General features: G+C 40.4%; 1 protein-coding gene across 4 annotated transcripts in view; it reads right to left on the reverse strand.

Moving 5' to 3' along the window:
• Window positions 1–27,971, reverse strand: part of LOC129733305 (facilitated trehalose transporter Tret1-like) — a 235,512-nt gene that overhangs the window by 37,119 nt on the left and 170,422 nt on the right. For all 4 annotated transcript variants that reach the window (XM_055695075.1, XM_055695072.1, XM_055695073.1 and 1 more), the window contains one exon: window positions 2,805–3,827. In XM_055695075.1, the coding sequence (XP_055551050.1) occupies window positions 2,805–3,827 (1,023 nt within the window). The remainder of the gene's footprint in view (window positions 1–2,804; window positions 3,828–27,971) is intronic.

Consider the following 27,971-nt stretch of genomic DNA (forward strand, 5'->3'; position numbering starts at 1 on the left):
AGTATAAAAACAAATAATGTGTAATAACTTTTGTTCTACATACATTTGTTTCAGCTGTATTCTTTCCAATAACAGAAGTGAATTCTAGTATTTTAGATAAAATGTAAGAACGATGAAACAGTATATAAATGTTTGTACACAAATGCCGCCATATTGCTAACGATGTTCGATACATGATTTCTAGTAGATGTCACCCTCCTGGAAAAAAGTCCATTTTTTTACCGCAAACGTTAGCTGTCAAATTATCGATACTTATCAATAATATCGATAAACACCCCGGAATTATCGATTGTTATCGATGTCCGCTTTGGGCGATATTTCCCATCACTAATCACGACACAAAACATGTTATTTTGTTGTTTCAATGAGAGTGCTATCGGTCCGGCTCGACAGAATGTTCACAAGAAATCATTTTTGTGCATCCGTGCTACGAAACTGAGGAAAAACTTTAGAAACTGCAAAAGAGGTGGAGCTTATCAAATGATCGCTCTGAGCCAGAATGAAGTCACACATATTTTTCAAGTTATATCATTCCACCTTGTACGAAAAATAATTCATTCCTATTTTCATCCCTATATAAGAGCCTGTTTTAGTCGAAGCCGCTCATAATAGTTCTGAACAGCGACGACAGCAGTCCTCCCTTAACAGCAGCGGGAGCGAGCAGTGGGTACCATCGATAGCGGATAGCGGCCACAACTGTGGCATGGCTGCGGATAAGCGTAACAGTTTCAGCGGATCTCACCATCGATAGCAGCAGGGCCTGCAGATGCAGGTACAGCGGATACCAATGGCGGCCACAACTGTGGCATGGCTACGGATAGCGTTGCAGTTACTCAGCAGTTGGGCCAGCGTATAGCGGCCACAACTGTGGCATGGCTATGCATAGGGTAGCTGTTGCAGCGGGTATATCAGCATCGATAGTAGCAGGGTCAGCTGATGCAACGACACTCTCTTCACTAAAATGCTGTTTCAGTGTGGTAGCGGGAAGCATCAGCAGCAGGCTTGCATGAAGTGAATAAATCAGCCAGCAACTTCCTCTAAGGCCTCTGCCATAGTAGACGCGAAAAGCGGCGCGAACCGATTCGCTCGGCCGTAGGTTAATGTACAGCTGTACTGATGGCTGTACATTAACCTACAGCCGAGCGAATCGGTTCGCGTCGCTTTTCGCGTCTATTATGGCAGAGGCCTAATGGGAAAGTTGCATCATTTTGTTCAGAAGAATATTATTGTCGGTAATATTACAGAGATGCGATAGCGTAAATCCGATTTTGAATTGAACAATTGTTCTTTTGAGAACAAATAAAACACTTATTTGAAGAGTTAATAGCTTTTGGTACCAGTGACAGCCTCAGCGGTAGATGCAGATGCAGCCGGTACATCCCTGAGGCCGATGTAAAGGTAAACGGGAGCAGCACGGCGAAACAGTTCGGGTTATGCCTAGACGCGCGTCAATTTTCGTTGTTGATATTCCCCACATGAAACGACGCGCTTTCGTATGATAACGGTGGTATTAGCGGTAGATGCATTTGCCAACACTTCCTCCAGTAAAGCCGTGTCTAGTTTTCAATGTGAAAACACCTTTCTCATTGTGTTGACCGTGCGTCTCCTCGATAGTCCTCACTATCAAGGTAACACAGAGATGTAAGATAAACACTACATCCTATGATAAATTGAACAATTGTCCTTATAAGGACAACAAATGAATTAATGAAGGTTTAATTTTGAATTAGAATACTTCTCTCAGGAAGTTCGGCTACATAGGGATGTGAAATGAAAATCTAAAACTGAAAAAAGTGCTTTCCCAAGCACGGTCGGCAGAGTTATGGACCTAGTAAATTGGGAATGCATCATTTGGCCTATATAAGAGCTTCATCAGATAATAAACAAACATTCCATCGGATATTAAATTGAACAACTGAAGTTTGAAGAACACAAATGATAATTTGAAGAGTTAATATTATCACGTTTTGCGCTATAATCCAAAGTTAATTATCTTCATCTACATGCATACTCTGATTGTTATTACGTGTTTGCGTCGCTTAGTGTTTGGCTACGGTCATGCAAAACGCAAATAACGGCGCGATGCGATTCGGCAAGACGAAATCTGTTGAAATGTATAGCTCTACTACGCCTTAAAAAGAGCTGTACATTTCACCACGGTAAGCCGAATCGCATCGCGCCGGCATTCGCGTTCTGCATAACCGTAGCCTTTGTTCCGTTCCCGTTTAATGATGTCGTATTAAATGTGCATATTTCAATTCGGCAGCACTTCAACTTCTCATTTGCACAAAATTTAAAAATATTCAATGAACTTCATGAAAAATATCAGACAAAAAGAAATTACAATACTGCCAATGAACGGTCAACGTTTATTTACTAGAAAAAATTACTGACACCCAAGCAGCCGGGTTATCCTTCTTGTAAAAGTATTCTACTTCAATCTTGCGGTCGTGGCTTTGCTTACCACCTTCTTGTGATTTTTTAGTTCTTTTCGATTAGAGCCTAGATATACGAATAACATTTTTATTGTTGAAGTTTGGCAACCCACTTGCTTGCCCTCTCGACTTTTTCCACGTTTTCAATTAAATTTGTGGCTGATAGTGATGAATAATTTTTGTATTTACCTCCAGAACCCCTCCTGTGCACACGGCCATGTGGTGATAACATTCCGAATAAGAGTGAAAGAATTCAAATGTATTCCTTCCCGATTCCCACACCAGACATTACGAAGGTCATGTCAGATAATGGCAATGTCAATTAATGAACCAGAACCAGCGAATAAAATTTTTTTTAGCAAAACCTACCTGCGTGAAATGGTGCGACCGGTTGATGGCCGTTAGTTTGCCACCCTTGCCGCCGCGTAATAGTGGCTGCCGTCCCGCGAGCGGGTCCTGTCCAGCAGGACCCCCGGCAGGAAGCATGACAGCGCCTGGTCCACTTCCGTCTCCAACCAGCTGACTTTGTTCGATGATAATCTCCTCCCGCTGCATCTTGCCCGTTCCGCCACCGTCCACCGGTACGAATGTAGCAAACTCACCCGGGCCTACCAAGGGTGGCTTTTCGTCCAGATAGAAGGACTTGGTCGTGTGTTGTTGCTGCTGCTGCTGATATTGGTAATGCTGCTGTTGTTGTTGGTCGTAATACTGATTGTAGTTGCTATAGCGGTGATTGGTGGCACTGACGTTCTTGTTCTTGTACTTTCCACCACCCCCAGTACCACCGCTGCGATACTGATAGTGGTTGTCAAACTGATTGTTCTCGTCGTATGGTGGCACTACACCGGATTGAAACCCGGGCGTTGCTGTCGTTGTCGTTGCAGGCGATATCAGTATGTTGTATTGATTTTTCGTATAATTTAAACTGTAATTGATATTATAGTTGTGGCCGTTGTAGTGTTGCTGTAGGACACTGTTGGTGTTCTTGATGCCGGTCGGTTGAAGTTTGTTGTTGGTGTTGTTGTTTCGGGTGGCGTTGTTGTAGTACTCATAGTGTTTCAACTCGTGATTCGATGGACGTCGTTTAAAATAGCCGCTTGTGCTGCTAACATTGGTGTTGTTTTTCAGTATCCCTGTTGGACCGGCGTGATTATTTAACAGCTGATTTTGATAGTCTAACGGTTTAGGTTTCAATCTAGGCTGATACGTCGAATAGTAGTTGTTGTAGTCCCGTGCAACGTTCGGGCTGACCCCCAGATTCGATGGTTTTAGTTTCACGTGCTTTCCCGACAACAATTTGGGAGTTCGTTGCGCTATCGATGGAAAGTTTTGTGGCTCCGAAGGCTCTAAAGGATACTGCACGTACTGTATAGGCCGTTGTACCTGTGAAACCTGTAACGAATAGAAAAAAATAGTTAGATGTTATACTTCCGCGTTCGAATAAAAACAAAAACAAACAATTGTAACATAAATCAAGTTGAGCAATTTATCAACTTAGTAATTGATGGAACTATCTACGTGGCCTCTAATCCACAAATATGCAGCAAACATTCCCCTAAAGCACCATTTGTCAATTGCTATAACCATCCCGCATCTCACTTCCAGTGTATTCTATAAATTATGCTGATTGAGTGAAATGCCGTGAAAGGCATATAAATTACGAAATTCGTAAATCTTTCACCCGCCCGTTAAATGCAACTGGGCCAGCAAGCATTCGTTGGCCAATCAAGCACAAGACCTAGAGCAAACGTTTCAGGGGCTGGACGGTCCGAAAAACCGGACAGTGCAAGTCACGAAATGACACGTTGTTTCCAACAGCTGGAATCAACATGAAATTATAGACTCGGACTCGGCTGTGCAATCGAGTGTACGTGGTTTGCTGCATTCAAAAATACACAGCCACAGTGTATTTTACACGCAGGACAATTTGTAATCACTGAGACTGGTACCCTGCCAGCTGTGGCTAAAAATTGATGGCTGCAAGCTTAGAGACAACGTTTCGGAACCAACATTGCCCTCTTCACCCTAATGCCCAGTACAAGAGCAGCATAAGCACTCTTGAATTGACACGCCCATATTGCATTGCACTGGGCACAAATAAATCATTTGCATAATTGATCGTTAAATGAGTATGTTTAGCGTGCGCGATACTATTGAGGTGTCGCACTCCAACTACGGGTGGACTTGGCAACAATAGCTGGAGTTAAGATGATACTTTTTGTGTGCTATTCAAGTGTCGCCTTTTGCTGTTTGCTTTGAAATACAAATCGTTCATTATATGCTTGATTGGCATTATTTAATGGTACTTGAAGTATGGTTGGGATTGATACTTGTTGCTGTTGTGAAAATAAATATTTTGTGAAACTAATTTTGACACGACATTGGTGAAACACAAAGTTTTGTAATCAATATCGTGAGCTTTCAAGTTGCTTGGAAACTGCTGTCAAAAAATGTGGATGAACTTAAGAAAAAACAGATTGATACCTCATGAAGATATATTCATTATGGAAATTATACACAGTACAAACCGGAAGAGTTTCGCTTTCAAAATTGTTTACCGTGAACTTTTTGAGTGAGAGACGAAAAATTCCAAATTTTGAGTTGTTACCCGTTGTACCAGCGGCGCAGCAAAGAGGAAACCAAAACTTTTTAGAACTTTGTCAGGGATGTATGAGCACTTTAGGCGTCGTACACAAATTACGTAACGCTAAAAATTTAGATTTCAGACCCCCTCCCTCCCTATGTAACGATAGGTAACGTTCGGCATGTCTTCCCCCCCTAAAATTCCGTAACGCTGATAGGCTTGACCCCCCTCCGAAATTGTCAATTTCGAGCAAACATCACAGTTACGTAACTGTCTCTACTACCCCTCCCTCCCTCCCTTCTACGTAACAATAAGTAACGCAGATTCAACATCCCCCCCCCCTTCATGCGTTACGTAATTTGTGTACGACGCCTTACGTGCGATAAAAATTACGACCGCCCGGAATCAAGTCTGTTGCTAAATTGATCTTCTCAAACCTTACCTCCTCAAACCCCGGAGAGAAACAAATCTTTTTTCAATGTTTCTCCCTATCCTTTTCTAGCTTTTTGATTCATGGTTTTGTTCCTATCACCTATAGTTACAAAGAACTTTATCGCATCTGTTTTTTTTTTGTTACCTGCTTATTTCGCCGTCATTGTTTTTCCTATGGGAAACAAGGTGTCTAGTATCAGCTACGCAGCCGCAAGTTTTTTTTTCCTCTGTGTGGACTCATCACTGCGACCAGAGACATTTTTGATCTATTGTGATATTGCCCAGGTGTTTTCTGTACTCCGCACTTCATATTATTGGCAGTATCACTATTGAAATGAATGATACGCTTTTTTTTTATTTATATCCGTGCTTGTGTGTGAGACACCCTTTCATTTCAAGCTTACTGCTCTACTATACCGAGCCTCTTTTCTATCCTACCAATATCGCCAAATTACAATTCCCTGAGCTGAGGCTACACCTAACGTTCCTCTCTGGCCAGGTTTATTCTAAGAGGGACTTATTATGTCAAGAGGAAGGAGTCTTATCGAAACCTCGTTCCTCGTGCCAATATCGCCAATTACAATTCCCTGTAGAGGGTAAATATTTCTGAAATCAGTTTTATTATAAGAACGACTTATTTTATCAAGAGGAAGGAGTCTTGTCGAACCTTGTTCCTCCTACCAACACCGCGTCACAATCACAATTCCCTGAAGAGGCGATCAATGCTTCACCTCTGGTCAGGTTTATTATAAGTAGGACTTATATTTTTGTCAAGAGGAAGGAGTCTTATCAAAACCTCGTTCCTCCAGCCAAGACCGCGTCATAATTACAATTCCCTGAAGAGAACTATTATACGTTACTCTGAACAGTTTTATTATAAGAGGGACTTTTTTGTTAGGCAAGGGTACTATAGAATTCAGTTTGAAGGAAGAGTATGTGGTGGAGAGCCTGAGAATGAACCCATGTAAAAGTCCTTTGACAACCAAATGGCCTGATTCTACTAAGATTCGAACCCACGGCCACTCGCTTATCAAAGCGGACTATTTAACCTTGCGGCTACGAAGCTTTCTTATTGCTGAATGATAGTCATTGATTTAGGTTACACTCTCAATCTGCCTCTCTTTGCAATATTTTCAAAACTCACTTTTTTATCAAAACTCTTCCAGAAGGAAATCTTGGCTACCCCACTGCTACCCGCCATAGATTTAGAATGCGTGCTCTGAGTTTTGTTACACCCAGTTTGATTGTTGTATGAGTATTTGACTGTTGGGAATTTTACAATAGTTGGTTGTAACTTCGGCTGAGCAGTCTTGAATAAGTAGAACGATCTGGTTTTTTACTGTCCGGTGTTCCGTCACTTAGCAGTAACATCAATCAGATTAGCAGGACTCAAAACCGACGTAACCAAGCTACACCAGATACTCAGTGCCAGCACTAACACTAAACGAGAGCTGGACGAGTTAAGAGAAAAAACGACACTCATTAACCACTGTGTTCAACACAAACACAGTTTTGACTTCAGTCGAATCACTATTGTCGATCGTAGCAACCGCACCCATATCCTTCCATTCTTAGAAATGTCTCATATTCACAAAACGCCTAATACTGTCAACAAGCGAGTCAATATCAATGGACTGAACACAGCTTACGCAGCTGTTCTGTTTAGTCTCATACCTAATACCAATGCACTAGCCAATTAGTTCCTTCACTGTCTTTTGAATCTCACCACGAGTAACACAGATATCTTAGCCCCCGCATCCCAACTACTCCCCTTACCGTCACAATCCGCCATCGCAACAGGTCCACAGCGAAGAGATTTGTAAGTTTATTTAAAATATTTATAAGTTAAAAATTCTGCCACAGACTTTTATGAACACCAATGTAGAATGTACCCCGAATCGCCCCAATTAATATTGAGCATAAGCTCTAAAAAGCATCTAGACAAGGAACAAACAAAAATTATTCACAAGTCACAGACACATCAACCACAGATAACTAGCTAGACTCTTACTAATTGTTGATAACTTTAAAAATCAAAACAACCACCAACCGTTGATAAACACTCACCTGAAGATGTCACTGATCAGTGACGAAACGTCGGACAGTAAAAAAACCAAATCGTTCTATTTATTCAAGAATACTCAGCCGAAATTACAACCAACCATCGTAAAACACCCAGTTTGAATATTGGACAACACCCAAAAGTTCAACATCACAAAAAATTATGAAAAGTTATGCAACTCTATCTCGTGATTCCGACTACCGAAGATTACAACTCGTCTTCAGCAAAGTTGTTCAGAAGATTAAAGGCGGTGCTAGTGTGTATGTAGTTTTGAATATTTAGAACTGAATCCATCTCGGGAATCTGACCAATAAAAAAAGTTGCCGTCTTCAGCAAATTTGTTTAGAAATCAAAGAGTTTTTATTTGGTGCCCAGTACACCAAACTGAAGCAGGCATCAGACGGAGCAAATATTTTTAGTGCGAATTTTATTTGCACAAATAGTTAATATTTGCTTCGTCTAATGCCTGCTTAAGTCGCTACGCGGTGCTAGTGAGGAAAGCGTTTTTAATATTTTGAACATAATTAGTGAATCCCTTTAGAAAGCTGCGATCTTCAGGTAATTTGTTCAAAAGGCCATAAGCTTTTGGTTCACGGACAGTTTGGTTGAAAATAAGACTACTACGTTGTGCGTGTGCGTGTTGAGTTTTGAGTATTATGAACTTTATTTGTCTCTATAATCTATCTTAATTTATATCCAGAATCCAACTACTTAGAAAGTCACAATATTTAGCAACTCACCTATTGTAATGGCTCAGAAGACATTTTTTTTGTAAGTTGAGAACAAGTCCTATAATTGTCAAAGAGTTAACGAAGCAAATTGCGGATAATTACAGACAGTGCAGTGCGGTACGGCAGTGATTAGTGCATAATCGTTCTGAAATTCAAAATTAAGAATTCAATTGTTGTAAGTTTCCAAATTAGTTGAGTTTGTAAAATGAATTTGAATTATGTTAATTTAAATGCAGATAGCCGCTTAAACTTACATTACATTGTACTTTCCATACTAAATTCATAATAAATGCTTTTCAATAGTTTCCCTTGACAAAGGCCGAAACTCCTGGCCGAAACGTCGGGTAGTAGAGAAGACCCGTTTTAAATTCAAGATGACTGAGTAACTGAAACCCAACCAATAAGTTTGTTTTCAATTTTTAGATTTGATTTGAAAAAGTGCTTCATTTGTGCAGGATGCAGAATATTGCATGGAACTTTATTAGTGTTTAGGCCGATCCGAAATGACTCATAGATTTTGTAGCCATAAGAATAACGGCGTCATCCATCGTCCATCCATCGGTTATGTTTCGATAACAATATGTTAGAAAAAACTTTCTTCTATGAATCTATCCGTTTTATTAAAGCAAAGCCTTGGTGCTACATTCCGATTCGGAACTCAACCTTCTGTTTAATATATACAGACTTCGCAGCCAACTGTGAAGTGTTCAGGACAATTGCGGGACACTAACAGTTTCTCCCGAGTCGGACTCGAACCCACGACGACTGGTTTGGAAGGCCAGCATCATACGTCGAGACCAGCTGGGAGCTGGGTATCCGTTTAATACAGTGTTGATATTTGAAGGTACCTTTATGAGCTATTTTTTTCTGGAAGATAGAGCAGAGAAAATCTATCTAGCAGAAGGTAACCAGTAGAACAATTCTTAGGTTTAAAGCGATCAAATTTACATAGATCTGTAAAATATAGGCAACGTCGCATATTTTCTGTTATTAGTACATGTTTATACGCAGTATGACATAACAGAACAAGAACATACATCTTTAAATCAATAAAACGGAAGTAAACGGAGAAACCAAAGACATTTTTTGAAGCATCAAGCTGCCAAATGTTTTTATCGCTGGAAGTGACAGAGTAATGCCATGTAATCTTGGTGCTAAAAGCGGGATAATTGACAGATTACTCAAAAATCACGAAGAAAAAATTTATCATTAACAAAGAAGTTCTAGGCGCTATCTGAGCCCCAGAAAGTGCTATTTTGTACCAAACTTAGAATTATTACCTGGGCACTACCAGTGCTAGATATGTGCCCCATAATGCCAATACGAACAACACTGTGAACCATCGAACTGTATCGACGGTATCAATACTGCTTACGCTGGTATTCTACACACAATCAAAAACCAAAAACAAAACCCGCATTTGAAGCAACACTCAACACAATCAAACCACCCTTAGTAGCATGTAGCATATTTACAACTTATTTCATAGTGATTAAAGAAGGTAGCTTTCGATAAACGATACAAGACTTATCACAGCCAAACCTAAAACTAGATCACTACACTAAAACACATCCGACCGTTGGAAAAGAACATTTTAGACAAATAAGACAGAACTTAAGTAAGAGACTATCTTACGTTTTACGCGATTATTACTAACTTTCTACACTATATCAAGTTGTCCTTGGAAAAGACCACTGAAAAGAGGGAGAATTCTACAGGGCGCAAGTTCGTTTCTTTAAAGTTCCCGTACTGTAAAATCTATGTCTATCAAAAAACAAATAGAATAATTCAATTGAAATAAAAAAAAAACGAGTTTTATGGTGACCCTGCTTCGGAACTGGTCAACATAATGATCAAACAAAATAATTCTGGTCGGTGGTCGATAGAGATCAATGCCTGATCAGTAGTACTGGGGCTATCCGGATTAAAATATCCGGATATCCGGCATCGGATATCCGACGAATATCCAAAATCCGGGTCAAACGGATATCCGGATATTATCCGACAGGACATCCGGATTTTCGGATAGTCGGATATCCGGATATCCGGACTTTGTATCCGAACATAATTTAAAGAGAATTATTTAAAAAATTACTTACGAGGGAATGGGGGATTGTTTCGTGTTACGTTTAATTTTTTGGTGTTACCTTTTATTTTTTTTTTATTTTTTTATGTTTGGCTTAGAAAAATTTAGATCAAAAAAGTTGTTTTTTTTTCAATATAAATCTGGTGTTTTTAAATAAAAATAAAATCACAAAGTTGCTTAAAATGAACATTTTCGACTACTTTTTTCTCTATTAACAGATATGAAAAAAAATTACAGGGTGCACCATTATTATTGCAACAAGGAACAGCTCGGAGACGCTTCGGATAAGACTCGACAACGGACCGAATGTCATTTTGAGAAATTTGCTTTCAAGCTTTGAACAAAAACTTTTTCAACTCGTCCAACCTTGTTTGTTTTCGTGAACAAGCTTTTGCTCCTAACATCCCTCAAATCAAAAAGTCCATCAGGTTGACATTTGGCGGAGAGGCCATGACAGAGGGAAAGTTGGACTTGCACCAGTCTTGAACGGGTTTACTTGTGTGAGCCGGGGCACCGTCTTGCAAGAAGGTCCAGTTTTGATTGTTATTCGTTTTCTGGACCCAACCCGTCACATTCTTTTTTGATATCACATCCATCACTACCTTATCGATTTTAACTTCTTTTTCGACGATAAGCAGCTCGGTTTGCGAATCGGTCGTCACTCCTGCAAAAACCATTACAGAAGCCGAGCGAGGGTTCGTTCTTCCAACTGTATCAGCATCCCGTGCTAGCATTCGGTCGTTTTGCGGGTTGTGGGCTTGCTTAAAGGTAAAGAGTTTCCTCGGGCAAGAAGATCCTTGCATCGCACGAGCCTTTTTGTCGTATGTCGGAAAGAGTCTGTTTCTGCTGGTGTTTGTATGGAAACAGATGTTGTTGTTTTTACTAAATAAATTATTAAATTATTCTCTTTTCAAATGTTTTCTCATACTTCCCAAGAAAATGGTAACCGGTCCTTTGTTTCTTGTTGCAATAATTTTGGCGCACCCTGTAGGATTTTGATTTTCATCGAAAATTAAGATTATCAAAAATTTTTTGGCAAGGGAACATTCATAAATGATGCAACATTCGAGTGGGGAGGGGGATGGTGTTGGCAGTTTTGTGCCGAAATGTGACGAGGTGTAAGTCAAGCTTCGTAGTAAATATGAAGCTAAGATAAATAAATGTTAATTTTTTTCCTTCAACTCACGTCCATGTGCACGAGTTTTGATGCACACGTATTTAGTGAAGCTAAACCTGTGCGCCGACCATATCATCGGCGGCGGCGGCTTAAAAAACATTTCACCTCGGCGGCGATCGGCGCGCCGGCGTGACACCGTTGATATTTATCGGCGGCGACGGCGGCGTGTACCGGCGTGACACTTATTACCATTTCTAAAATATTGCGTATGATGTGTACACTCTCACGTTTGGTTTTAAATTTCAACATAAATAAATTGAAATATGTTCATCCGGGTTGACAGGATGTCGAAAACGCGATATGAATGGTAAGAAATCAAGTAGACAAACAATTTAACAACCGGCAAAGAAATGACCATCGGCGCGATAAAAATATCCTCGGCTGCGCGCCGACTCAAAATCATCGGCGGCGACGGCGCGCGTAAAAGTGTCGACGGCAGCGGCGCGCCGTGGCGGCGCACAGGACTAAGCGAAGCGTTACCCTGCGTGTGGCAAACATGTAAAATTGCGTTACGTGGGGGTGGGTGGGTATTGAAAATTGCCAAATTCCGCGTTATTTAATATTTGAATGGTTCTTTATATACCAACTTCTTCATAAGTTGAAGATTTTATGCTCGAATTCTTGCTGATACTGTAACGGATTTGTTCTAATTGTTTTATTCAAATGCTGTTTTGTCTGTTTAGAGTCATCTTCGTCATCACGTTGTTAACTAGAAGGGGGTCTGTTAGTTTGTGACGAAATGCCACGATGGGGAGAGAGGGTTAATCGGAACCTGAAAAAGCTACGTCTTTTATGCAAACTTTGTGAGAAAAAGGTTTTCTATAAAATACTGCTATCGGATTCTATATCCAAAATTCCCCCTACATTCAGTTTCTGGAACATTATGCACTGATGGCACTAACCAAAGACAGCTTCTCTGTAGGAAGAAAGAATTCTGCCATAGGTTAAGGTAAGTACACGAAAAAATACGTGTGTGTACCGTAACTTTCTGAACAACTTTCGTGAAGACTTTCTAGGAAGTCGAAACCATGAGGTATGTTAGGGTTGAAATTCGAAGAATTTCGTTCACTATAGTGCCACTTAGCAGCAGCTGCACTGCATGCTTTCCACCAACTGAAGGCTCTTCATCTTCTGAACAAAGACCGTAGCTTTCTAAGGGGCCGGAGTCGTGAGATGAATTAAGATGGAAATATGACGAATTTCGTGGTCGCTAGCGGCATGGACTGTTTACCTTCCAGAGGCTCTTGACCTTGTGAACAAGTTTGCTGAAGACCGCAAGTTCCCAGGAAGTTGTATATATATTGCTAGTAGCGTATATTATCGCTCCCACCCAATCATATTCAGCAACGCTTTAGTTAAAAATGTAACCAACATCAAAATATGTTAATAATATCAAAAATCTCGCAGATGCCGAAAGTGTCAAAAATGTCAAATGATTAAAAAAATGCAAACATGTCAACAGAGGTAAAAATAATAAAAAATTACATAAATGGCAAAAAATACTAAAATAGCCAAAATTAATTATATTGCAAAAATTTCAAAAATATCTATTAAGTTTTAATATTATTATAATCTATTAAGTTCTCGCGGTTTGTCAAAAGATGGCGCCAGTCGTAAGTGCTGGTTGATTTTGACATATCCAAAACGTGATGAACCAAGCTGAGACATATGGTAAATAGATCGCTTTGACATGACAGTGATTTTATCGTGGTGTCATATACTTTGAATTGTGTGAAAATGTGAAATGTCAACAATGGTTAAAATACTGCAGATTTAAAAATGTTAAATGTTAAATGTCAAAAACATCAAAATAATCAAAAATGTAATTCTAATAAAAAAATGTCAAAATATCGAAAAATTTGAAAAGTCAGAAACGAGATTTTGAGTTTTGTCCAGTTGGGTAAGCTAAGAGTTCATAAAGAAACTGCGAAACACGATACATAGCAACCAAAAAACTTACTCAGTAAAACTTTCAATTTTGTTATTTATTATAGTCTATTATCTGAAGGTCGTTGAGCAACATGATACTCAATCGCACTTTAAATGATAAATTATCGACTCGTTGTGATAATCCTTGACCTTTCTCAATAATTTATTACTCTTACATTAGCTTTATTAGGTGGTAGGTATGCAGTGCGGATTTTCTGCAAAGCAAACCCCTAGAACAGAAAGTTTGCATTTTATTGCTGTCGAGCATGAATATTCCGTTACCCCCGTAACTTCTGAGATCAACACTTAAAACGGTCTCTTCTAACGTGAGAGCCCATAGACAGTCCTTCTCTGCATATTTGCTTGTTTATCGTCACGTATGCAGTAGCTTTTGTGAAGTGCACTTAGTTTACCACTTCAAGCTGAATGACCTCCTCGGTTTGGTAAAATTCTCTCTTCAGAATAATAAGTGCACAGGTGAAAAATCCGAAAAAAAAATCAATACAATTTGTTTTCCGGGGTAAAGTCCGCGCCAAGTTCGGCAACAACTGTTGAGGTGCTTGACACCACCGTGCCGCGCCACGGGGAAGGAAGTTGAGGTTTTGCACTACTCGCGCTACTACATACGTTGCAGATAGTTGTTTGGGGCGAGCACCACTTGAACAAGTATCTTTTTCACACTCACTTACGCCAACAGGCAGGCGGTACTGACGACATGCCTACATTTGTCCTGTCCGGAATGTGGCGGAGTTCACGGCGGAGCAAGGCAGGTGAAGAGCAGGCGAATTGGCAAGTTTTGCCTAAACTAGTGTCAAATGGGGCATGATTCTAGCAGCCATGCAGCGGCAGAAACGAACGGAGAGCAGACAGAGTTGAACATACGATACACTTCGTGATGAAGGAATTTCAGTCAAAGTGGAGTTAGTAGGTGAAGAATCATCGCCAGAATTAATACCAAACAGTGCTAATCTGTTCAACACTGTGGTCCCAACCGAGTTGTGCAATTGCGCATAAATCAAATGCATAAAACGCGGAGCGATGGCAATAAATACCCAAACGAGAATCTTCTTCTGGCCATCAATTTTAGAGAAGTAGGTAAGAGGGAGATCAAGCGAGACGGGCCGTGTGAGTCAGAGAACGTTTCCTCGTAGACAAACGGGCACATGACAGGGGGTAAATGTGTGGACACACACATATACACAAAATTCAGTTGCAGTGGAAATTTATCACATTTTATTGCATTATTTGTAGAAACAACAGTTTATCATTGCTGATGCGACGGTCGCAGGGCTGTAACGAGGATAAAAACAGTCTGATCGACCTTTTTCGTAAGCTCGTATTTGATTTTTTACTGCTTAAATGCTGTTTTGTTATTGCGTGATCGGAAACTAAGCCATGTTTGGTTGCGATTTTTTTTTCGAGACCATTTTCACATAAAGAAGCCCTACTCCGGTTCGCGCCGCATTTCGTGGTGGGTATTCCAGGAGACAGTCGCCAATGTGGCTGGTAACCGAACCTGCTGCAGTTGATGTTTTAACAATCCCGATGTTGTAGAGTTGAATTACAGAAATCTACCGCCGTCATTGAGGTGCAGGACCTGAATGCATATGATGTCGGTTTGTTTCGTAGAATAATGAAATTGGAGCAGCAATAAAAGCAGTTAAGCAGTTCGCAGCGAGAGTCAGGATGGAGTGAGGTAGGGTAATGCATGAGAGGATTAAGTTGTCAGGAGTGACTTTTGTCGCACCATGTACGACGGGAGGTTGGCTGGCTAGAAGCAAGTTGAAGCATTGACTGAATTGCTGTGGTGCAATTAATACTTCAGCAGATTGAATTAAAGATAAAACCTAAATTTATCCACCTAGCGGCCAGACCCAGCCTTTCTCATTCAAACTTTTATTTGTGAAAATAGATTTACATGAACGCTTCAATCCAATAAATGTATATTCACTCTTTAGGTTCTAAAATATTGATGTTGTAATCTATACATATAAAAATGCAGTCCGGTCTGTCTGTCTGTTTGATCCAAATAGGCTCGAAAACTACCGAGCCGATCGACGTGAAAATTTGTATGTAGGGTTTTTTGGTCCTATGATAGTTTGAGACCCCTCCCTCTTCTGGAAAGGAGAGGTCCTATACAAATAAACATACATTTCTGAACAACTCAAGAAGAAACCAAGCAAATGAAACCGAATTTGGCATGTGGAGGTTTTAAAGGGTAATAAATATGTCCATAATGATTCGACGCCCCTCCCTCTTATAGAAGCACATGTTTCTGCACAAATTTCTGCACATCTCGCGAACTAATCAACTAAATGGAACTATATTTGGCAGGTAAATGTTTTTAGTGGTAACAAATATGTTCGATAATCGACCTCAGGCAACATTTTGGATTGTAAGATAGCTACTTCCGGTTTCTGGAAAACAGCCAAAAATGGACGATTTCCACCCAATATAATAATATCTGGATAAAGAAAGATACACAGGAGCTAGATTCGACCACAGATACCATTTTGAATTCTAAGATGGTGACTTCCGGTTTCGTAAAAACAGCGGCAAACGACCAAATACCACCCAATATGGGTATTTTCGGAATCGTAATGATGCACTGGAGCCACAAATCGACTTCAAACACCATTATGAATTGTAGGACGGCAACTTATGGTTTCTGGAAAACAGCCAAAAATGGCCGATTTCCGTCCAACATGAGTATCCCCGGATCTAGAATGATACACAGCAGCTGAAATCGACCAAAGACCCCATTTTGGATTCTAGATTGGCGACTACCGGTTCCTGGGAAACAGCGGAAAATGATCGAATTACACCCAATATGGGTTTTTCTTCAACCAGAATGAAGCTCAGAGGCCAGAAATTATCTTAAATACCATTTTGAAATCCAAGATGGCGAATTCCGGTTTGTGAAAAACAGCCTAAAATAACCAAATACCATCCAATATGAGTATCCCTGGAACCAGAATGATGCAATGAGCTAACAATAACAAATGACCAAATAATACTCAACATGGATATTTCCGTAATCGAGATGATGCATAGGAACCAATCATTGACCCTTGACACCATTTTGAGTTTGAAGATGACCACTGTTAATTTCTGGAAAACAACCAAAATAACTAAATACCTCCCAATATGAGTATTTCCGGTGTCAGATTGATACCAGAAAATTTGCAGAAAATGACCGAATACCACCCAATATGAATATATTCAGAATTAGGACGATGTACAGAAGCCAAAAGTCGAGGATGTTGTCATTTCGATAAAACCAATCATTTCAAACGATTTGTCTTTTGACTTTGATCATATCCTATGGCCGATTTGTCGTGCATTTGCAGACTTTAAACACATCGCAAGAAATCAATGAATTTGGAACGTTCAAATAGTACAAAACCACATTTAAATTATTTGGAGACCACATATGTCAATCAAAGCAGGTATAGTTTTAAATAGCCTTTGAATTTCTTTTCTTTCCATAACTTTTGAGCCACATATCAAATTGTCATGAAGTTTGTTATTTGTAAGTTTGAGAGATGACTCGTTCGTATGACACTAGTTATGTTCAAATAAGTTATGTAATCTTTGAAATAATAGACTTTCGTTGTTTTTTTTTTACAATTTAATACATAACGGTGGCTTAAGTTCAATTATAATCAAATCAAATGGGAACGTATAGGGCGGTCAAACTTTGAAACCACGTGTTCAATCATAATTCATCAGTTAACACTTAACTAGCCCGCTCATCTGATAATAATATTGATCAAATCGGTTGTGTAGTTTCTGAGATAATGAAGTTTCGTGATTTTTTCATTTTGGTACTTTACAGACGAAGTTACAGTCAGATTACAGTAAAATTCAATAGGGTGTTACGAGGCAGTTAGACTTTAAATTTTACACTAATTTTGTGGAAATCGGGTCAGCCATCTCTGAGAAAATTGAGTGAGTCCAAGTAGTCTCCGAAATATGTTACTTTTCATAGCTGGATTTCACATTTTCAAACATAACAGGCAAAGTAATAGTCCGGTGGCAAAACAAATCAATAGGGTCTTATGGGGCAACTAGACCTTCCATTTGACACTGATTTTATGAGAATAGGTCCAGACATCTCTAAGAAACATGAGTGAGATTAAACAGTCTTCAAAACACGTTTCTTTTCGTAACTTTTGAACCATAAGTTCAATCTTCATAAAATTCAAAAGTTAAGGGTATTTCAGGTAGCCCGTTCATTCGAAACCAATTTTGTTCAAATCGGTTGTGTAGTTTTTGAGATAATGATGATTAATGATTTTTACATTTTGATACATAACCTCGAAACTAAAATCCGATCACAATGAAATTTAATAGGGTTTTATGGGGCAACTAGACCTTTCATTTGCAATTAATTTCATGAGAATCGGTTCAGCCATCTCTGAGAAAAGTGAGTGAGAATAAAAATCTGCACAATCCTTTGGAGCACTTTTATACTTTCGGTTTTGCAAGTGATTGCTATACCTTTCTAGGAGAAAGGCAAAAAGGCTACAGTTGTTGCGAGTTGTGATGTGGACGCTCGAAACGGAATTCTGGATTCAATGATGATGATCTTACCTCTTTTTTTACATCTCACAGTGGAGGCTCTTCGACCAAAAGTCGAACAAAATTTAAAAATGATTCTCAATTCCCTATTTTCTTAATTAATGTTACTAACACAATATCCAATGCAGATCCACAAGAGCGTTTCTATGGATGATCTATTTGCTGCAGGATTAGCATTTAGATAATGCATCAGTTGGTCTTTCTCAAATTACTGGAAGTGTGCAGAAATTGTTGAAGTCCAACTTCGAGTAGCAACGGAAATAGGGAATTAATTTTAATTTCGATTCTCGTTCGTGATAAATCATTTTAATGTTTATCTGTGCCCCTTTCCAATAGTAACCGTATATCTGTGTTTCGGTTAGCAATGTTGGTTTATATCCAAAAGGAAAACGGTATGATTCGTTGTTTTGCTTTCGTCTCGATTAGACGCAAATTGTTTATCTCCGTTTGAGTTCGCAAAATAACAATACACGAGTTATCGTACGGGTGTTTTTTTGTCGATTAGTTCTTGTGCTGCGCGATAACAATAGCCTGTTATATATCGGCAGAAACATCTGCACACTGGTAGGGGCAGGCTACCCCGCCAGTGATTCGATACGCAGCTGATATATCAGCAAGAATAATTCTCCCGCACCGCTGTTACCCCGCTAGCAGCACGGACCATCATACGATCGAGCGAGTGGAAGTCAACTACAAGTGGCATCTACAAGGTCGCGTGTAGGACACGGCCACTGCGTCTCAACACGAAGCTGGAGCGTCATTGTTTGTTCTGCGGAGACGCTCGATTAATTCTACTATCAGCCGTGAGGTCGTGACTTAGACGTTCGGTGACGTATTACCTTTAGAATTTTTACTATTATTATCAATATTATTACTATGTTATAATATTATTATTAATATTATTATTGATATTATTATTGTTATTATTAATATTATTACTATAATTATTATTATTATTATTATTATTACTATTGTTATTAGAATTAGTATTACTGTCTTTTTTTTATTTGATCCATTGTAGATTGAAAAATTGTTTTCAAAATTTAACACCAACTACTTGAACCCCCCCCCCCCATATTCGAATATTTATCGTTTGTGTGCGGTAGAGCGTAACGCTCCCGCAAAATGGACGACATGCAGGTGCAACTTTTCCTGGAGGTGGAAACAAACGGGGAAGAAATTGAAATTTCTCCCATCAGCTCACCCCTACCTTCCCCTGTGCCCTCCCCTTTGCCAAGTCCTGTACCAAGAGTACCGGAAGTACGGGTAAAAGCTTACCCAGATGCCGCTGGCGGTCCCTACGTTGTTTTTTTCCGGCCCATAAAGAAGCCATTGAATATTATTCAAATTGGCAAAGACCTGGCAAAACATTTTTCGGCCGTAACTGAGATTACGAAGGTGAGGCCGAACAAACTGCGAGTTGTCGTGAGTAGCTTGAAGCAAGCAAACGAAATTGCTGGCTACGAGCTCTTTACGAGAGAGTATCGCGTGTACATCCCTGCCAAGGATGTAGAAATCGACGGTGTGGTTACCGAGGGGAATCTCACTGTCGATGACATTTTGCGTCATGGAGTTGGCTGTTTTAAAAACCCCTTGATGCAAAGTGTAAAGATACTGGATTGCAAGCAATTGCATTCAGTATCCATCGAAGAAGGGAAGAAGAAATTCCTCCCTTCGGATTCCTTCCGAGTAACATTCGACGGATCCGCGCTGCCGAACTACGTCCGCTTGGACAGGGTTCGTCTACCTGTACGCCTGTTCGTACCGCGGGTCATGCATTGCCAAAACTGTAAGCAGTTAGGTCACACAGCCACCTACTGCTGCAACAAGGCACGCTGTAGCAAGTGCGGAGGCAATCATGCTGAGAACGCTTGCAGTGGGGATACTGAAAAGTGTCTTTATTGCGAGGGAACTCGGCATGACCTTCCGGCATGTCCCGCGTACAAACAGCGCGAGGAAAAAATTAAGCGTTCCCTTAAGGAACGATCAAAGCGCTCTTTTGCAGAAATGCTTAAGAGGGCTGAGCCACCCTCGACAGGAAACATCTTTTCCTTTTTGCCAACCGATGAGGGTACATCTGACGATCCCGTCGAAGGGTGTTTCTATGCCTTGCCAGAGGGATCTAGGAAGAGGAGAATGCTCAACTCTCCTAATCTTTCTCGTAAAGGTCGTAAGATAACCCCTAGCGGAATGACCAATAAGACAACACAAAAAGGAAGCGATGAAGAAAAACCGAAGCAAGTACCCCCCGGTTTTAATTTCAAATCAAACCAGGAGTACCCACCGCTTCCTGGGGCACCAAAAACCCCTCGTGCACCCATTTCTCGATCAGAAGACATAAAAGAAACAGGGTTCATAAAATTCTCTGATATTGTGGACTGGATATTTAAAACATTCAACATACCAGATCCCCTTCAAAACATTCTTCTTGCCCTTCTCCCAACAGTGAAAACCTTTTTGAAGCAACTCACAGCAACTTGGCCCCTCATTTCAGCTATCGTATCTTTCGATGACTAATACGTTGAAAGAGGTTAGGAATTTTGTCACTGTGTTACAGTGGAACTGCAGAAGTATCATCCCCAAATTTGATTTTTTTTCACATTTGATAAACACATACAATTGTGATGCGTTCGCGCTTTGTGAAACTTTTCTCAATTCAAATGACCAACTTAATTTCCACGATTTTAACATCATTCGTCGAGATCGAGACACGGTGGAGGGGTACTTTTAGGGATCAAAAAGTGCTATTCTTTTTTCAGAATCGACCTCCCCTCGATCTCGAATATTGAAGTTGTTGCCATTCAAACGAATATGAATGGAAAAGACCTTTGCCTTGTTTCGTTATATATTCCCCCATCCGCGCGGATTGAACAGAAGCAACTCCTTGATATAGCAGAATTGCTTCCCGCACCTTTTTTGATTTTGGGAGATTTTAACTCTCACTGTTCGCTATGGGGGTCGCTGTACGACGACAACCGATCTTCTTTAATTTGTACCTTGATCGACGACTTCAATATGACACTTTTGAATACTGGGGAAGCGACACGTGTACCTAATCCTCCAGCACGTGAAAGCGTGCTTGACCTATCCCTCTGCTCGACATCACTTGCGTTAGATTGCCAGTGGAAAGTAATCAACGATCCCCACGGTAGTGATCATCTTCCAATCGTTATATCAATCGCTAATGGTTCAACTCCCCCGAACCCAATCAATATTTCCTACGACCTTACACGTAATATTGATTGGAAGCGTTATGAGTCTATTACAGCGGAATCTATCGAGACTCACGAGGAACTTCCTCCGGAGGAAGAATACGCGTTCTTAGCTGGCTTGATAATCGACGCCGCGACGCAAGCTCAGACGAAACCGATACCCGGGGTAACGATTAGACAACGCCCTCCCAACAAATGGTGGGACAAAGAGTGCTCTGAGCTGTACGCGCGAAGGTCCGCGGCGTATAAGGACTACCGGGAGTACGGCACTGTCAACCTACTACGAAAGTACGAGGCACTGGGCAGGCAGATGAAGAGCTTAGTAAAGGCGAAAAAACGCGGGTACTGGCGGCGGTTCGTAAACGCGTTGTCGAGGGAAACAGCGATGAGCACTCTTTGGGATACCGCCAGGCGCATGCGGAACCGTGACGTTTCGAATGAGAATGAGGAGTATTCAGATCGCTGGATACTCGATTTTGCCAAAAAGGTCTGTCCGGATTCTGTACCGGAACAGAAAACCTTTCGCGACGCGTTTATAGTAACTACGGAAGAGCCTCCATTTTCGATGTTGGAATTTTCAATGGCTCTCCTGTCGTGCAACAATAAGGCTCCAGGGTTAGATAGAATAAAATTCAACCTGTTGAAGAATCTACCCGACTCTGCAAAAAGACGCTTGTTGGACTTGTTCAACAAGTTTCTTGAGCTAAATATTGTTCCGCATGACTGGAGGGAGGTAAAAGTCATTGCTATTCGGAAACCCGGGAAACCTGCCTCTGATCACAATTCATATAGGCCGATTGCGATGCTCTCTTGCCTCCGGAAATTAATGGAGAAAATGATCCTCTTACGGTTAGACAAATGGGTCGAAACTAACGGTTTACTTTCAGATACTCAATTTGGCTTTCGCCGGGGCAAAGGGACGAACGATTGCCTAGCGTTGCTTTCTACTGAAATTCAACTAGCCTTTGCTCGAAAAGAGCAAATGGCTTCTGCGTTCTTGGATATTAAGGGGGCTTTTGACTCTGTCTCTGTAGAAGTTTTAAGCGCGAAACTTCATTCGCAGGGACTTTCACTAAATCTGAATAACTTTTTGCTCAATTTGTTGTCAGAAAAGCATATGTATTTCTCACATGGCGATTCGACAACTTCCCGAATTAGTTACATGGGCCTTCCCCAGGGCTCATGTTTAAGTCCTCTCTTAAATAATTTTTACGTCAATGACATCGATGAATGTCTTGCAAATTCATGCACGCTAAGGCAACTTGCAGACGATAGCGTTGTATCCATTACTGGTAGCGAGGCTAGCGATCTGCAAGGACCATTGCAAGATACCTTAGACAATTTGTCTGAATGGGCTCTTAAGCTGGGTATCGAATTCTCTCCGGAGAAAACTGAGTTGGTCGTTTTTTCTAGGAAGCATAACCCAGCTCAGCTGCAGCTCCTACTAACGAGTAAAACGATCTCTCAGGTTTTAGTCGCTAAATATCTCGGGGTCTGGTTCGACTCCAAATGCACCTGGGCTTGTCATATTAGGTATCTGACACAAAAATGCCAACAGAGGATTAATTTTCTTCGTACGATTACCGGAACTTGGTGGGGTGCTCACCCAGGAGACCTTCTAAGGTTATACCAAACAACGATATTGTCAGTTCTTGAGTACGGCTGTTTCTGCTTTCGCTCCGCCGCGAACACGCACATTATAAAATTAGAGAGAATACAATATCGTTGTTTGCGTATTGCCTTGGGTTGCATGCAGTCGACCCATACGATGAGTCTTGAAGTGTTAGCGGGTATTCTTCCGTTGAAACATCGTTTTTGGAATCTCTCTTACCGGTTGCTAATTCGATGCACAGTTATGAACCCATTAGTAATTGAAAATTTCGAGAGGTTGGTCGACCTTCAATCTCAATCCAGATTTATGACTTTATATTTTGACTATATGGCTCAAGATATTAATCCTTCTTCATACGATTCCTCCAATGTCGCACTTTTAGCTACTTCTAATAATGCTATATTCTTCGACACCACCATGAAACAAGACATTTCTGGTATCCCGGATCAATTGCGACCCCAAGAGATCCCTAAGATTTTTTCGAATAAGTTTAAACATGTTAGTTATGATAAAAGGTTTTACACTGACGGATCTAATCTAGATGAGTCCACTGGCTTCGGTGTTTTCCACGAAAATTTTACCGCCTCCTACAAACTCGATGCTCCTGCTTCCGTGTACGTCGCAGAACTTGCTGCTATTCAGTACTCTCTTGGAATCATCGAAACCCTACCCACAGACCACTACTTCATCTTCACAGATAGTCTCAGTGCCATTGAGGCTCTGCGATCGATGAAGCCTGTGAAGCACACCCCGTATTTCCTGGGGAAAGTACGGCGGTTTTTAAGTGCTTTAACAGATAAAAATTACCGGGTTACCTTAGCGTGGGTCCCTTCTCATTGCTCGATTCCGGGTAATGAAAAGGCTGACTCTTTTGCTAAGGTGGGTGCTATTGATGGCGATATTTATGAAAGACCAATTGCTTATGATGAATTTTATAGCATTTTGCGTCAGAGAACACTCAACAGTTGGCAATCATCATGGAACTCAGATGAACTGGGACGGTGGCTACATTCCATTTTTCCTAAGGTATCGACGAAAGCATGGTTCAAGGGGTTGGATGTAGGTCGGGACTTCATTCGCGTGATGTCCAGACTTATGTCCAATCACTACACGTTAAACACGCATCTCTTTCGTATAGGGCTTGTAGACAGTAATCACTGCGTTTGTGGCGATGGCTACCATGACATCGAGCATGTTGTTTGGTCGTGTACCGAATACTGTGGTGTTAGGTCCGAGCTTATAGATTCCCTTCGGGCCCGAGGAAAACAACCGAACGTACCCGTTAGAGACATTCTGGGAAGCGGTGATCTCCAGTACATGACACAGCTATACTGCTTTCTGGAAAACGCTGACATTAAAATTTAAAATTTTCTTTGTCTATTTGTCAGATTAAGGATACAAATATGCTATGCTGAAGACACGGAAACGAAGAGCCCGCATCTATGCTTACACAAATATTTTGAACCCACAACAAACAAGAATACAATTGCTCTACCAGTTGAAAAACAAAGTTCCAAAATAGTCAAGTCAAAATTGTATCTCCCCTCCTCTCACCTTAAATCCCCACTAGCTCGTAGTCGGCCGCGAGAATAAAGAAAAGGCCTCCCTCTTTTCCCTGCTAACGTAGAATTAATACGAATTGTACTTGGCTCAGTAAAACAGAAAATGTATCGTGCCGTGTCAAATAAACTAATTTAAATTTTAAAACGGTATGAGGCCAACTTGCCTCATACTTTTCATCGAACCGTTTCTTCAAAGTGAAGAAGCCTTTCTCGTAGTGTCCGTGCCCTGTGCCTCCTAGACAAATTGTTTCAAACTAACCAAAGCGCCGGGCAGTAAACTTTCCCATTTGCCGGACTTGCCGAAATAAGACTTTGGTCAACTCTTTGACCGCAAGTTCTGGTTCACGGGCCATCGTGCGAAACAGTCCGGATGGGCCTGGACGGTTTTGCTGTCAAGTTTTTTTTCGATATGCACAACTTTGTGTACAAGAAACTTTTTCCTCGGGTAGGAAATATTTGCTTTCCTCTCTTTTTGCTGTAAATAATTGGCGTATTTTTTATAAGCCTCCTTTTTGACCTGAAAAACGAGTAGAACAAAACTAAAACTGACGGTCACATCTGTTTTCGACTGAATCAAATGAGTTTTGAATAACTTAAAAAACTATTAAGTTTGATGTTTGTTCGGTCGAACAGAAAAGAAAACTTATTGAATTATGATCCAACAGCGAATCAAACAAAAATGCCGACATTTCAAACCCAAATTGGTCCGGTTATCAATTTCACTACCGTTTTCTGAATGGAGAAAAATGACATCCAATCAGTATCACTCCAGTCGTCCCGTTTATCACTCACGATGGATCACTGGCTGGCTAGACAACAACAGAAAAAACCACAACGGTGGCGGTCTTCTGACTTCGTATAATAGTAAGCAGAAATCCGAGAATTCTTTTACGACGCACGTATAAAAAATGAAGCGCAAAAGTGTGACCAAATGGAACACTATCAAAGCAGGAAATCATACACGGCAAGTCATCCTTCCACAAAGTCGTTCACCACCAAGAAAACACCGGGCGACCGACGGAGACCGTCTGGGAAGCGTTTATCACTCTAAATCTACGGATATCTCGTTTTTTTTCTTACAAGTTTTTCACCCACTGGCCGACGCGGCACGTTACTCCGTACCGGAAAGGGACTATCAGATAAAAAATCAACAGCTTTTGGATTATGGTCTCAACGCGATGGCCCAAGGAAAAAAAAACTTAAAAAGGATAAAGATAAGGACCAAACGAAGGCCAAACTCTGCTAATAATGTAGTACCACGGAACGACATATTCGTAACGGGAAATTCTCGCTGATCCGGGCATGTGTGTGATTCTATCGAGAAATGATAAATGGTGGGAAGTTTCTCTGAATTACCACGATTAATTTTAGTGCCTTTCTCTTCTGTTGGTTCGTTTTATGTGTCACTGCACTGCTGGCCACCAGTTTTTCACCATCCAGACGACGACGACAATTCGGACGCTCGAGATTGTATGAAGTTCAAATTATGCTTTTCCCGGTTGCGCTGACGTCTGGAGATGACGATATGATGATGATGATTACTTGATGGGATGCCATTTGTCTCCGGCGTAATGTTTTTATTGATGTGCTACTTCAAATCTATCTTGATGGAAGTTTGCTCGTTATTGGTCTGAATTACAATGTAAGATTTCTTGAAGTTGACAATTATTGACGGCGTAAGCGACACTACTGTATTTGTTTATTTATGGAATTCGATTTTTTTTACCATTAGTTCTGAAGATAATTCGTCTCATAAAATTATAAAAATCAATCGTCCATCATCTTCAAATGATATTTTAAAATCATCTAAGAATTATTTTATAACTACTGTCTAATAACTAATGTCAAAAATCAAAGATCGTTATTTTTGAAGCATCGCCAGAATTCCAAAATAAGTTTTATTGAAAAATCACAAAATGATTTTACGAAAAACACGAAAAAATCTGGAAAGTTTCATGTAAAACGCTTTTGTCGATTTAAACATACTAATTTTCAAACTATCTGGATTTACCATCATGAAGTTTGAACTACATTTTGGCTCCGGAAGCGTAAGAGTTACCAGTAAATCAGTTAAGAAGGATATGATTTGACTTCGAAATGTGTTTACCCTGACTTGCCTTAAGAAAGCGCATTGGAACTTGGTCCAGCAACTTTACTCCTTTCGTCTGCTTACACCGGGAATATTGGCGTTAACTATCATTCATTTCGCGTGACAAAAAACGTATCAGAAACCATGAATTTTTCGTATCAGAAACCATGAATTTCGACAAAGCAAATATAATTTCTTATCTTCATAGCTTTTCCAAAAAAAAAAAAGATAATTTTGAATGTACATTTGAAAAATTCAAAATTGGTAGGTGTTGAATAAAATTCATTAGAGTACAAAAAATAAATAAAAATATCAGCATGAAACAGGTAAAATTAACTAAAATACTATCAAAAAAGGAATAAAACTTTCAAAGACAAAAAAAACTGAAACGACTAAAACTTTGAAGCTAAAAATTGATCAGGACGCAATTACATGCTCTTAAGAAGTTGAACCTCAATGAAGCAAGAGCCCGGCTGAAGTAAAGCAAATGCGTTGAGCTCTCAGGTTCAGCGTTGCAAAAGCGGCAATTGTTGGTCGGAACTTTGCCAATCGATTTCCTTTAAATGATAAAAAGCAGGACAGTGTCCAGTGAGGAGTCCCGTGATGATGCGTAGTTCACTACGAGTTAAGGTGGTAGCGTGTAGAAACCACCACGTGGTGACCACGTGGTCGCCAACGAATTTCCAGTGCCACAAGACTCGGGAACAGTTAATGCCTTACCAATGAAAACACTATCTAATGTTTTCATCATCATAACAAACATGATGATATGTTTTCACAAGTGACGTATCAACTATTACCGAGTGGTAAGCATTTGAAAATTCGAAGTTGACCACGTGGTGGTTCGAAGTCGGCCATTTATGGCTTCAACACACTTCCACCTTAAACTAAGTAATCTTTTGGTAACTGCTAGACTAGGGTAGATAAAATGATTAGCCTTTCTGCAACCCTGCGCATGTTGCCAATGAAATGCTCACTTTAGCTATACACATGTACTTAGTTAGCCTTGAATGGCGGATGTGAGGTACCCAAGGACTGTTCAGGTCTTATGAATTGCTGTGCAGATCCTTGTCTTGCTAGACACACATGTGGTAAACTTTAATGCCAGTAGTGCAGCCTGACTGTCTGAAAAGATTCCTATTTTGGCATGTCTGTAGTTGCGCTTTAGACATATCGTTGCACAGATGTATATTGCGTATACCTCTGTTGAAAGACGGTTTTTTTTTCGTGTTGGGTATTTTCGTCACTGCGACCAATTTTTTGATATTTTGTGACATATTCCCCCTTTTTAATTTTGCTTAGTCCCAATAGCATTAGTCCAGTCCGGTATTATACTTCGTATGAAGCGCACAACCGTACTGGGATTTGTTCTCCAGATTTCAGAGGGTTCCAGAAGACCTCTCTCGAAGAACTTATATCTTTTGATAAAAATTGCCGGACATCGGCATAACAGATGTTCCGAGTCTTCTTTTTCCA

Source organism: Wyeomyia smithii, chromosome 3 (assembly GCF_029784165.1).
Source record: "Wyeomyia smithii strain HCP4-BCI-WySm-NY-G18 chromosome 3, ASM2978416v1, whole genome shotgun sequence".
Classification (NCBI taxonomy): Eukaryota; Metazoa; Arthropoda; class Insecta; order Diptera; family Culicidae; genus Wyeomyia; species Wyeomyia smithii.